General features: G+C 45.1%; 1 protein-coding gene across 1 annotated transcript in view; it reads right to left on the bottom strand.

Moving 5' to 3' along the window:
• Positions 1-9,854: 9,854 nt before the first annotated feature.
• Positions 9,855-14,344, bottom strand: part of FIGNL2 (fidgetin like 2) — a 56,568-nt gene continuing 52,078 nt past the window's right edge. The window contains exon 2 of the mRNA XM_035103266.2: positions 9,855-13,280. Coding sequence (XP_034959157.2) covers positions 11,113-13,266 — 2,154 coding nt within the window. The 5' untranslated portion in view covers positions 13,267-13,280 and the 3' untranslated portion in view covers positions 9,855-11,112. The remainder of the gene's footprint in view (positions 13,281-14,344) is intronic.

Genomic DNA, 14,344 nt, shown 5'->3' on the forward strand with positions numbered 1-14,344 from the left:
TCTCACACTGCTGCTGTAGCAGCACATCAGTTCTGCAGAAGTAAACCAGTGAGATTGACAGACAAGAACGGAAACCCAAGCACAAGTTGAGGTATGGGCCCCTGTAATGATTTCCTCTTGAATCAGATACCCCCAAATTCATTTCCAAATTAACTTTTTCTTTCCAAAACTCCATTCTCCCAAAATTGTTTCCTCTTGTCCCCCCCCCCAAACCAGATTTTCTCAACTGTGGGTCACCAGATGTTGACGGACTACAACTCTCATCATTTGTAGAAAGGCCAGCAGTCAGGGATGATGGGAGTTGTAGTCCAATAATATCTGGAGACCCAAGGTTGAGAAAGGCTGCCCTAAACTAATAATCCTGTTTTCCTCACTCACTTTTAATGTATTTTTAATCTTTGGTTGGAAGCCTCCTAGAGTGGCTGGGAAAACTCAGCCAGATGGGTGGAGTAGAAATATATTATTATTATTATTATTATTATTATTATTATTATTATTATTATGTCAGTGAGGCTGTATAGAACAGCCCCATTTCCCCTATGGGGAATCCTGCATTCACTCTGGGTTCCTTCTCACCTCCACCTTAAAGCAGCAGAAGAACAAAAGAGATATAATTTGATTTTTTTAAAGGGGCCAGATGGCCAATTGGCATCTATCCGCCCATCAGTGTGGATAAGCCAAACTCACCTTCGTGAACACTTGCATCTCACCTATAGGGACAGGCAAGGGGTAAAAAAAAAACCCAACAACCCCGTGAACTCCATTTGCCCACCTACATACCCCAGAACTATCTCACGGGCAATTTAAAAAACGGCAGTGCCCTTAAGTTGGTGTGATGTGCCATGTTCATTACAAACAAAGCTGCATCTTCTTCACCTTACAATGTGCCATCCTGGGCATGTCTTATAAAGAGAAGTCCCGAGAATGAAAACCACAGCCCAGCATACATAAATCTTTGGTTCTGAGAGGCAGTCCTCCAGCCAGGCTAGATACACTTGTCTTTCACTCAGTCCATTTTCACCTAATGCTACCACAATTGCCTCTAGAGAAGTTCAGGGGAGTTCTCCTCCAAGCGCTACGTATACAAACTATGCTCTGTGCAAAGGAATGTCAAATTCAGTGCTCAAAACGAACACGAACATTTGCTTATTTTACCAAAAAGTTAAAGTATATGCATTATCGTTTTTTGGGTGTGGTTTTTTTTTTGAAGAAGAAGAAGAAGAATATGCTTCCCTCCCTCCCTTCTGACAGTTTTTGAGTTATTTTAATCAGCCAGAAGCGGTTTTGCTAAGTTCCAAGCAGTCGCCAATGTTTTCTGAAGATTTGCTTGGCTACAACCACGAGGAACAGAAATTTGGTTCTCATAGGAGTTACTATTTTCAGGAATCTGTGCCATAAATTACATTTGGGACTCAGCTACATTAGTAAAAAAAAAAAAAAGACGATGCTTTGAATGTGTTATAAACATGCAACACCAGATGGCGCCAAACAGCAAAAAGAAATCTATGTCATTTTTACATAGCGGTTTTTTCTTTTGTTATAACAATTTAATTTCTGACTTATTTATAGTGGTCCCCCCCCATGTGTAGATCCACGCTTGGTATTAGAAAACAGAGAGGGTGAACGGCATTGGGTACATCCAGCCAATTGATGGAAACTACTGAATTTCTGTATGGAAGTGAGAGCTGGACCATAAAGAAGGCTGATCGCCGAAGAATTGATGCTTTTGAATTATGGTGCTGGAGGAGACTCTTGAGAGTCCTATGGACTGCAAGAAGATCAAACCTATCCATTCTGAAGGAAATCAGCCCTGAGTGTTCACTGGAAGGACAGATCGTGAAGCTGAGGCTCCAATACTTTGGCCACCTCATGAGAAGAGAAGAATCCTTGGAAAAGACCCTGATGTTGGGAAAGATTGAGGGCACTAGGAGAAGGGGACGACAGAGGACAAGATGGTTGGACAGTGTTCTCGAAGCTACGAACATGAGTTTGACCAAACTGCGGGAGGCAGTGCAAGACAGGAGTGCCTGGCGTGCTATGGTCCATGGGGTCACGAAGAGTCGGACACGACTAAACAACTAAACAACAACAACAACAACAACTGAATTTCTTAGCATGACATGGAAGCTGTGTTGTTTCTTCCAGAACACAATTGAAGTGCAATATACTGACACCACGCTCCACAGTGACACTGCAATTCTTTCCATCTCCTGACCTGCATGTGTTCACTCTTGTTCTGAACTCACACATTACCTTTAAAGCTTACAAGTCAATGGAAAAGGCTGACAGCAGGGTGCACACCGCTTTGTTCAGCTTCCAATCAAGCCTCAGAAAAGTGCTAGTTTAATTTCTGTCTCCAGAATACTACTGTTTATTGCCATTATGGCTAAGAGGAAAAGGGAGGGGGGAAGAGAGATTTGCTTGTGTGCCTTTAGGTTTTGCCCTATGGGGCAAATAGCAGCTCGGAGGAGGCAAGGCCACACCGGGAGTACTGCGTCCAATTCTGGGCACCACGATTTAAGAAAGATGTTGAGAAGCTGGAGCATGTGCGCAGAGGAAGGCAACCAAGATGATCAAGGGTCTGGAAACCAAGCCTTACAAGGAGAGCTTGAAGGAGCTGGGTATGTTTAGCCTGGAAAAGAGGAGACTGAGAGGAGATATGATAGCCATCTTCAAATATCTTAAGGGCTGTCTCATGGATGAGCAAATAAGCTACTTGTCTCCTGCTCTGGAGGGCAGAACTCGAACCAACGGCTTCAAGTTACAAGAAAGGTGATTCCAACTAAACATTTGGAAAAACTTTTTGACAGTTAAGAGCTGCTTGACAGTGGAGGTTTTTAAGCAGAGGTTGGATGGCCATCTGTCATGGATGCTTTAGCTGAGATTCCTGCATTGCAGGAGGTTGGACTAGATGGGCCTTGGGGTCCCCCTCCAACTCTACGATTCTACAATTCCAAGTGGAAATGGTAGCATGGTTAGAGCAGTGGGCACTCTGCTGGTCTTGGGGCCCTGGTAAACGCCAAACCTTGCTACCCTCGGGAGGTGTCCATCAAAGGGTTGAAAGAAATGGAAAGGAAAGGAAATATGAGCCCTTATATAACAGGGATCATCACTCCCCATGGAAATAACAGTGGCGAGAATGGATACAGTGGTACCTTGGTTCTCGAACTTAATCCGTTCCAGGAGTCTGTTCCGACTCCCAAAACCGTTTGAAAACCAAGGTGTGGCTTCCGATTGGCTGCAGGAGCTTCCTTGCACTCAAGGGGAAGCCGCGTCGGACATTCAGCTTCCGGAAAAAACATTCGCAAACCAGAACACGTACATCCAGGTTTGCAGCGTTCGGGAGCCGATTTGTTTGACAACTAAGCCGTTCGGGAACCAAGGTACCACTGTGTATATGCAAGCAGGAAAACCACCACTACCACAGCACCCGTAACTGTGTCACCGGAAGGGTAACAGTCATAAATCCGAAACCAAGTGCTATCAGATGCAATTGCCTTGCTGAGAGAGTGTAGGGGGACCAAAAGCTTCCCATCGTTGCATCAAAACCGGTCAAACCCCACTGCCAATATAAAATCTGGGCAGAGAGGATGCTGTGGTCTGGACTGTCACACCACATGTTCTCTCCAGTGACTTCTAAGGGAGTGAGAGATCAGCTGGCATGTTAATGTTGGTTCGGTATTGGTGAGCGGCTACACACATTTGCAGGTGATGGGCAGTTCAGTGTTTTCATGGAAAGCAGCTGTGAGGAGGCTGAAACAAGGAGCAGAAGACGACAGAGGAGAGGACAGGGTACTTCACCCTTTCTCTTCTTGCTGTTTGCTCAGAAATCAAACCCCGCACCCTGGGCTGCTTTACCACTAATTGGCATAGCTGCCAAGTTTTCCCTTTTCTCACGAGGAAGCCTATTCAGCATAAGGGAATTTCCCTTAAAAAAGGGATAACTTGGCAGCTATGCTAATTGGGGGGGGGGATAAAGGTTAGCAAACTGGGTGTTCTTACCGGTCCACAAGCAAGAGAGGATGCCCAGCTGATGAAGCATCTCCGCCTCGGTGACAAAGCATCGAGGTAACAAGAGAGTTAAACAGCTGGGTGACTAGAAAGCTAAGTACCACCCTATTTAATAAAGCTTAAACTGGAAAAGGGGGCACTGTGTGCTAGGAGCTGAATCCTGCAAAAATGTAAGAGGTGTTAACTCCAAGAGCACAGAAACCTAGTTTTCAACTCTATGCAAGCATGGGAGCTACCTCTACCTTAGCGGGAAAATCTTGAGGGGGCCACACTAAACCAGAAAGCTAGATTAAATCACAATTTTGGATGTGGGGGTGAAAAAAGAGAGAAAGACGCAGAAAGAAAACTGCAAATACGTAGTTCCACGTAATACAGATCTAGTTAGCGAGAATCCAAAAGGTAGACTCAGCTTTTACGTCAAGTTCTGTTTTATAGGTTAAAAAGGGGGTTGGGGGCTTTTGAATAAAAAAAAAGAATAGCATACATGCTAAAGAGCAAGGGAAGGACACAGCTGTGAGTTCCAGCCTTCAGTTCAGTTTAAAACCTGTTCAAAACTAGTTCATTTTTTAAAAAAAATAGAGTAGACTACTTAAAAATACAGAGTGAGTTTCGCTTTTAAAAGCCTCATTATTAGGGTTGCCATACGCCTGGATTTTCCCAATAACAGTATTGCCGGGATTTCAACAGCAGAAGCGATATCGGGGGGGGGGGTCCTGAAAAGCATCAATTTGTCCGGATTTTCACTTCTTCAAATATGGCAACCCTTCTCAGTATGAGCAGTCCTGGTTTAGGTTAAGTGCCATATATAAGCTGAAGCTACAAACATGAGTTTGACCAAACTGCGGGAGGCAGTGGAAGACAGGAGTGCCTGGCGTGCTATGGTCCATGGGGTCACGAATAGTCGGACACGACTAAATGACTAAACAAAAACAACAACATAAGCTGAAGCCAAACAGTAGGCCTCAGTCCAAGTCCACATTTCAGCTTTCAAGCTCAGTATAAAACCAGATAAAAGCTAGTTTCAGTTTTAAATGAAAACTTCGACAGGGAGTTCATTGCTACCCTCTGTCTACTCCCTGCTTAACTGTCTACTCCCCGGACAAAATAAATGCAGGAAGGCAACGAGGAATGCAAAAAGAAGTATTCCGTGAAGCACATTACTTAAAGACCAACAAATTATTCAAATACATTAGAGGCAGGAGACCATCTTTGGATGACAAGGGAATCAAAGGTGTGATAAAGGAGGAAAAGGAAATGGCAGAGAAGCTGAAATAATTATTTGCACCTGCCTTTACAGCAGAAGATATCAGGTAGATAGACCCCTGTGCCTGAGGTTTCTCAAGTAGAGAGCTTGAAAAAAAATAGTATTATTACTTAGGCAAATGGTGGTGACAAGCTATGGTTCTAGCCCTAACAGATGATAAATTGCGTTGTCTGGATAGCACCCACCCAAGAGTTCTTAAAGAACTCAAATGTGGAATTGCTGAACTTCTAAAAACAAAAGTCACTTGTCCCTAAGATCAGCCACCGTACTTGAGGACTGGAAATTGGCCCATGTACGGTAACGCCAATTTTTAAAAGGGATCCAGAGGGGATTTGGGAAATTACAGGTTGGTTAGTTTAATGTCTGCTCCAGGAAAACTGGTGCAAAGGATTGTCAAGGATAGAATTACCAAACATATGGAAGAACAAGTCTTGCTGAAACAGAATGAGCATTGCTGCGCATGATAATTCCTGTCTCACCAATCAGAGTTGAGAGTGCCAAGAAGTTGACACTGCGTACTTGGACTTTCAAAAATCTTTATAAAGGTACCCACACCAAAGACTTCTGAGAAAGCTTAGCAGTCATGGAATAAGAGAAGGAATTGGTTAAGGTCCAGAAAGCAGAGATCAGGAATAAATGAAGAGTTCTTCAGATGGAGGAAGGTGGAAAGTGGAGTTTCCCAAGGATTGGGACTGTGCTTTTAAATGTGTTCATCAATGATCTAGGGCAGTGTTTCCCAACCTTGGGTCGCCAACTGTTTTTGGACTACAACTCCCATCATCCCTAGTTAGCAAGACCAGTGGTCAGGGATGATGGGAATTGTAGTCCAAAAACAGCTGGAGACCCAAGGTTGGGAAACATTGATCTAGGGCACCTTTTACAGTGGTACCTCTACTTACAAATTTAATGCGTTCTGAATGCACATTTGTAAGTCGAAAAAATTTGTAAGTCGAATCCCATAGGAATGCATTGGGAGAAAAAATTCGTAAGTAGAAGCAACCCTATCTAAAAAATCGTAAGTAGAAAAAATCCTATCTAAACCGCATCCAAGATGGCGGACGGAGCTCCATTCGTAAGTAGAAACATTCGTAAGTAGAGGTACCACTGTATTAGGAAAGGGATTGAAATTAAAACTGCCAATATCGTAACACCATTCTACAAATCTATGAAGCCAAACCTGGAATAATTCTGCTCATGATGCCTTAAAAGGGGGGAAATGTAGAGCCGATAAAAGTTTTGGAAGAGGGCAACCAAAATCATCACGGGGCTGCAGCAGCTCCCCCTCAAGGGAAGGTTACAACCCTTCGGGGGGGGGGGGAGAGGTAGTTTTAAGAAAAAGCAAGAAAAAGCAGATATATAGCCAAGGTATGGGGAAAGTGGATAGGAAGTTGCTCTCCTCTCATGATTCTAGAACCAGAGGCCATCTAAAGAAACTGATTGTTAGGAGATTCAGGATAGAGAAAAAGAAGTACTACATTATCACTAACTTGGATGGCTTTTAAAGATTAGAAAAATGCATGGATCGATCAATGGCTAAGTTCTACCTCCTCCACCGTCAGAGGCCTCTGAATATTAGTTGCTAGGAATTACGGGTGAGGAGAGAACTTCTGTGCTCAGATCCTGCTTACGGTCTTCCAATAGGCATCTGGATGGACTACTGGGAGAACAGGATGCTGCACTAGATGGGCCTTTGGCCTGATCCAGTAGGCTCTTTTTATGTGTGAAATGCCCTGTAATGCCAAACAATTTGTATCCATGAAGCACTGGCCATGTGCTTTTGTGTTCAGTTCCCTCAAATACTTTTCAAAGGCAGGTAGCTCAGTTGTGGGTTATTAGTGAGATAATGCACAAGGGACCCTCCATATTTTCCAGGGACAGTCCTGGATTTACAGAAGCCGTCCCAGGTTCAGACTTGACCCCGTAAGGTCCCACTTTCCCTTAGGACATTCGCTATTTCCATCGGAGAAATGTTGGAGGGTATGGTAGGGCATCCCTATTTTCATCGGGAACATTTTGGAGGGTATGGAGTTATGCAAGCCAAGGGGATAAGTAATTAGGCAATCTTTAGAAGACATCTGAAGGCAGTCCTGTATAGGGAAGTTTTGTTAATGTTTAATGGTTTATTATGTTGGAAGCTGCCCAGAGTGGCTGGGGTAACCCAGTCAGATGGGCGGGATATTATTATTATTATTATTATTATTATTATTATTATTATTATTATTAATCAATCACTATCATGGAATAGGGTGTCCCTATTTTCATTGGGAACATATTGGAGGGTATGGAAACAGCTCTTGAAATGAACTTATAAAGTTCTCTTACTGAATTGGTTGTTTAGTGAAAAATGTGTGAAGAGGAGAATTGGCTGGTATCTTTTACATTAACAAACATATAGCACTTTTAATGTGCAAAGTGCCTTACAATGCTCGATCCTCACAAAGCATTTTATTTTATTTTATTACATATGAAACAGGTAAGTAAGTAGAGTAGGCCACCCATGATATTCATGGCTAAGCTTGGTGTTGAACCCAAGTCTCCTGGTTCCATCCTCTCTTTATGGTGTTAAGTGCTTTGGCTTATCTGAGACTTAAATGAGAGCTCTTCACCCTCAAATCAGAAGCAGTTGTCCATTTACAACTTTTCAGATAAAACTGCCACTCCATTCTGCAGCTTCATCCCATAATTATTAAATATCACAGATGCTCTCACTGACCACAGTCACATTGCCAGTGCTATTTTTCTAGAAAAAGAGGTGCCAGAGCTCACCATGAACTTCTCCCTTGTTCTCTTAGAATGGCAATGGCATCCACCTGAGCTCTGGCTGAAAAAAAAAAGCCCTGCACATTTTGTTTTGTTTTTGAAGATTTTCAGGAAACCATTTACCACTATGTAGTAATATAATGTAAATCAGCTTACAGAATCCAGGAAAGAAAGAGAGACAACTGGCCTGGAAGACGCAATGAAGAAAGGCCTGCTTAGCAGAATCTAGAACAAGACATACAGGTTCTCAAGTCAACAGCACTGAGATATTTCCCCCTGTATTTAGGCTAGCTGAGCTTTGTTATCTTCTGCGTTTATGGATAACCCCTGTTACAAAGTGTCAGTGAACAACTATTAGGAAGCAAAATATCCTTGCAAACTAATTCTGGGGAGTCAATCTTTGGGTTTGGATGAGAAATTTGACCAGGTCCATCTCACCAAAGTGCATGGTTCTTCCAAGATGATCTGCAAAGCCTTCCAGAATATCAGGAGGAGAGGAACGATTTAAGTGTTAATACTAGCCTCAGTTGAATAGGGTATCAACCCGCGCCTTCAAAATGTGTGTGTAGGCAGCCTCCCTGTTATGTCTGGGTCAATTTTGCACTGCTGGTTTTGCTCAGTAGGGGAGTTCAGAGATAGGTCTTTTAGGATTCTGAAAAAGCGCCACTGGGAAGTCTAAAATTGTTCAGAGTTGCAAATATGCCAAATAAATGTATTAACTAATCCCAGTCTGCAGAAAAAGGGACATCTCCCCTCTTTCTTTCTTTCTTTCTTTCTTTCTTTCTTTCTTTCTTTCTTTCTTCCCTCCCTCAAGCTTACTCTGCAAAAATTATGGACATACCATTCAACTTAATCTTTCACCAGCTTATCCCGAAAACTGCTTGCAAAGTTTCCTTATGCACTTGTAATATATTCAAGTGAGAAATTCTTAAAAAGGGAAAACACATACAATTGTTATTGTTTTTGTTTTTCAGTGCTTGAAAAGTCTTGCCAGTTCAATCTTTGGCCTTTAAAAGGAAGTGAGTATACTCTGGATTCCTAGAAAGTTTTTGGACTCTGAAATAAATCCAAACCATGCATAGGACTGTATCTTTAGGCGTCAAAGCCTAAACCTGCGAACTATGGACACTTAAAATGGGGTCAACAGTTGGTTTCTAAGGGAAGCAGGTAAATAGGAGGGAGGAGAAAGGCTGGAGAACAGAAGAATGTAGGACTACAGAAGACCAAGAGTGACTCAATAAAGACATGTTTTCAGAAAGCAAATGGGACGTTAGTTAAAACATTGGTTAGTACTGAGCTTGGGGTGCTAGGTTGTGCCTAAAGCCCTCTCAATAACCATATAAAGTAATTTATGAATGGTTCTCCAGGGCTGGCTTAGGAGATGCACCTTGAGTTTAACACACACACACACACACACACACACACACACACACACACACACAGTGAATGTTAAAGCCTAGGGTGCAAGTTCACATGTTGCAGCTGCTGAAGCTCACTTTGAACACTCCAAGATGACAGCATATTATAGGCTATGGCAAAGTAAATGAGGACAATGCGCCCATAGGCAAGCAAAAGTGTATTTTGCAGTGTGTTACGGCAGGCAAGGCAGAGTGGCATGTTCATAGGGACGAATGTCTCCAGGCTCATCCATTAAATCAGTGCTTCCCAGACTTGGGTCTCCAGTTGTTTTGGGACTACAACTCCCATCATCCCTAGCTGGCAAGACCAGTGGTCAGGGACGAAGGGAATTGTTGTCCAAAAACAGCTGGAGACCCAAGTCTGGGAAACCCTACATTAAATGCTGAAAGGTAGGTTTGCTTTCCCATAACTTTGGGAAGTTTGAGAACTAGTGGTTTGAGGTTTGTTTTTTTCTTGTTGTGACAAAGCTTGAGAGGTCCTATCAGAGGCCACAACCAAAGGGAAATGGATTGGAGGGAAATGGATCGGCAACCTGGAATTTGGAAATGAATAGAAACATTCCTTCAAAAAGTGGTACTAGCCATGGCTTCAAAACTACAGCACTAATACTTATCCTTTGAAGACACTTACTCCACCAAAACGCTATGGTAAAAATGTTTTCTTTAAAAAACGAAAATAAAGTTATGACATAATATATTGTGAAACGCCCCTGAAATACATTCAACTTTCATCTTTGTAACGACTTCAAGTTTATTCTTGTTCTTTTTCCCCCTCTCCTTACCTTTTGCTTTTAATATGGGAATCAAGTGTGTGTTAAAACACATTTGCAATCCCTCCAGGTCATATTTTATTTTCCTTGAGTTTAAAAACAAAACAAAACATTCTTTTCTTTTCTTTTTCTTGTTTTGAGGTAAATTATTTTTTCCTGAGTAGTTAAAAAAGAAAAACAGAACCCACTACATACATTACCAAAATAAAAAGGATGCTAGTTTAATAAACAATCTACATTTTTTTAAAAAAATCCCAAAAGCCTTCCCTTAAAACCCATTGATGCCATTTGCTTTAACAACGATGCTCTTGATTGGCTTTAAAGAACATCAAGGGCTAAATTATGCCCCTGGAAATGAGTCTGTATCAGAGTATAAAGCAGTGAATGACTGCATCGTGCCATTTCCATGGAAATTAAGAACTCTACAGAAATAACCAGGAGGTAAAGTGTTTAAAAGAGTTGGGAAGGGGACAATACCTGGCAGAATACTTTACAATGCTGGTAGAGGAAGGGATGACTGGGGGAAACAGATTAATAATAAATAGGTTATCCTGAGTTCATTGAGCAACTACTTTTCATAAACATAGAGACCCAACAACCACCACACAGTCAAAATTTCAGACATTTTTTAAGGGGGGGAAACGTACGCAAATCAATCTAAGGGGGGAAGTCCTTGCATCCAAACTTAGGTGTGACTTTCTAATAGATGACTCCTCACCCATCGCCTGCTTTTCATAGGCAGGTAGGCTGTGGCCTCTCGGGAGACGGGAGCACTCGGAGCGCCAAAGCTTTTAATAGCAAAAGAAAGAGAAGGAACTCAAAATCTCCCAGCAGCTTCCGCTCAGAGAGAGCCAAGACCATCGAAAAAGAAGAAGCCGGCCACTCTCCACTAATGCTGAGACCCATACATTTTATCCCATTCCACGTACAAGTCCAGCTCCTTCTGAGAGACAGCGGGGTGGATTTTGCAGAAAACGCTTTCGAAATCCTTGTAGGAGGTGGGCTGAAGCTGCCCCGGCAGGCCCTGCAGCTTGCTGGACGCAACCTGCTGGCAGAGGTGGAGGAGCTCGCTGCCGGAATAGCTCTCGGTGAGTTGGACAATGGAGGCCATCTCCCTCTCGCTGAGGCAGTAGTTTTGCTGGGCTAAAGCGTGGTGCAGGATCTGCCGCCTGGCAACGCTGTCTGGCGGGGAGATGTAGAAGCGCTTGGCAAACCTCCTCTGGGTGGCTTCGTCCAGGCTGCCAGGCCTGGTGGTGGTTGCTATGACCACGACGTTCTGCTCGCCTGAGGTAGCAAGGTTATCCAGGTAGGAAAGGAGCTGGGACTTCAGGGCAGCGGTGTCTTCCAGGAGGGATTCCACGTCAGTGAGGAGAACGACCGCCGGCTGCCGGCAGTTGGACACGAAGAAGGTGGCCTGCAGGATCTTCTCGGCTTCTGCCTTCCACTTGGAGACCAGGGCCGTCCCGCTGAGCTTCAACAGGGTGGATCCCAGCTGGGTGCAAATGCACCTGCTCAACAGGGTCTTCCCGACGCCGCGAGGTCCAAAGAGCAGGATGGTTTTGGGTGGCCGGCTTGCCCCCGTGTAAGCACCTGGCCTCAAGATGGGCCACACCAGCTCTTCCTCGATGGCAGCTTTGACAGAGACTTGCCCTGCGATGTCTGTCCACTGAACCGGAGGACCACAATCAATTATCTTGTTGTTCACCAGTTCCAGAACAAAGGGGTCCATGGCTTTCAGCTGCTCTTCCACAGTCTGGCTGCTGTTGTCGCTGCTGAACGGTGGCGGCTTGGGCTGCATCCTGAGGGCAAAGGGCTCTCCTCCGTGTTCCCCGTTGGCAGCCGGAGGGGTGAACTTCTCAAAGGTCTCGCTAGGCCTCAGCGGGGCTTCGCCCACGCTGTAAGCCGGAGACACCAGGCCTTTCATGGGCTGGCTGTTGTACTTCCCCACGGGCTCCTCTGAAGCCACGGCGGTGGCCGCCACGCCGGCAGGCCTCTTCCCACCTTTGAAAGGCACCTCAGAGCTGCGGCTGAACCCATTTCCTCTACATTCACCGCTGTCGGACATCTGATACGGAGACTTTGGTTGCTCATAGCTGTATTTGCGATACCGGCCTTCGCCGTCATCCTCGCCGCCGGCGATATCAAAGGCTTTCCTTTTCAGAGAGCTCCCCGAATCACCGCTGAGGGGTGGCACAGCGAGGGGGCTCTGGTAGCTGTACCCAGGGACGACAGGGGGGCGAGAGGAGGGAGGGATGGGTGTGGGGGCAGCAATGCCCGAGGGCAAATACGAGGCTGACGGGTGGGGAGGGTGAATGGTGCCATAGCCAGGCTGGGGTGGGTAGCTGCCTGAGGCATAATTGTACATGGGTCCTGAGGAGCTGTAGCTGGGGACGAGCGCCGTGGAAGGGTGGCTGGGTTGAAGGAGGCCTGAGCTATGCAAGGTTGACGGGTGTGGAGGCGGAAGCGCCGAGGAAGGTTGGCTGCAATAGCCCGAGGGCAGGTAGGCCCCACTGTAGCCTGAAGGGTACTCCTGAGACGGCCCGAGACTGCCAGAAGTGGGGGGTCCCCCGCATGTGTTACTGGGGTAAATGGAGTCCGACAGATTGCTGGAGACCACCGGGGAGGTCCCGAGGCTGTTCCCTGGGGTGACAGCAGGAGGGATGATCCCCTTGGAGCTGGGCAATCCATCGTGCATCGGGGTCAAAGGGTAAGCCCCCTCTGAGCTGTGCGCCATCGGCCAAGGATCCATCTCTCCCTTCTGACCGTTGAGGGGCCCAAAGGCGCCATCCCCGTAGGTGTTGAGCCCCGGCGGCCTGTCATAAGGGGAGTCCAGCACTCCGGAATACTTCTCGGCATACCTCTTCAGCAGGTTGGAGGCGGTCAGGGCAGAGATGTCATCGTTGGCCCAGGCGTAGTTGAAGCGCTGCCGGCTGCTGTGGTAGAGGTCGGACTTGTGGGCAGGGGATGAGGTGGTGGAGGAGACATCAAGGTGCTGCTCCGGCCACTGGTTCAGGGGCTGAGCATGTTCGGGTGTCCAGTGCATGTTTGACAAAAGAGCTAGGGAAAGAGCAGCAAAGAAAACCAGGATTAGAGTTTGTCTTTGGGGAATAACAGGGACAGGACTACCTCAATTGGATAGGAATTTATTTATGTTGGCTACTACAGCAGCAAGAATCCTACTTGCCCCCAAAATGGGAAGAAGCAGAAGTCCCAGCAAAGGAAGAATGGATACAAAAACTTGCGGAATATGCAGAAATGGCAAAACTTACCGGAAGAATAAGAAATTCTTTTTTATAAAAGAATGGAAATTGTTTACTGAATATTTACAGATAAAAACATTAGCAGGGTTATGGTAATAACCTGCAGTTTCATAAGAGTATATATTAAAAGTAGATCATTAAATGAGCAAATTAAGTTAATTTGGATATGCAGAAAATTAATTTAAGGAACCGCTGAAAGTCGGGGAAGGATGTCAAACTTTGAAATGTTAAACTGACTGTAAAACTAATGAAATGTATAAATAAAAACTTTAAAAAAAAAACCCAAAAGATTTTGTCCCGTAAGGAAATGCCACTCCTCAATGGGGCTAGAGGGGTCTTATGTATTGTTATTATCTATCTTTTCTCCAGTTTGACTGGCGTACTGAGGGCTCAGATGTCTTTATTCACCTTCACACACAAAAACCCATGATGCAAACTAAGTTAGGATTTAGCCACTTAATCAAGCAGGCACACCATCAAGGGAGGGCTGCGGGAGGCAAAGATTCAGGGGGGGCTTCCCCCCCCAAAACCCCTCTGTGGCGATCCTCAAAAGGACACGCCAGGGTGAAGGCGTTTAGTCCTGCTGCATCCTTTCACAAAGGTAAGGCGGCTGGCAGTGGGTGGGTGGAGTATGGCAGGCTGAGTTGGCCTGGCCAAGTTGGGGGGACGCATGTGTGATATCACACACACACAACAGGCCCTGCCAATGTTGGGCGCAACTGGCGCCTCTGTGAATATGAGCTTTGTGCACCTAAGTCAGGGAAAGCTTTCCAGTTAACTGCTACATCAAGACTTCAAATAGACATTACAGCGGTGCCTCTCTAGACGAATTTAATTTGTTCTGTGAGTCAATTCGTTTTG

Source organism: Zootoca vivipara, chromosome 2, assembly GCF_963506605.1.
Source record: "Zootoca vivipara chromosome 2, rZooViv1.1, whole genome shotgun sequence".
Classification (NCBI taxonomy): Eukaryota; Metazoa; Chordata; class Lepidosauria; order Squamata; family Lacertidae; genus Zootoca; species Zootoca vivipara.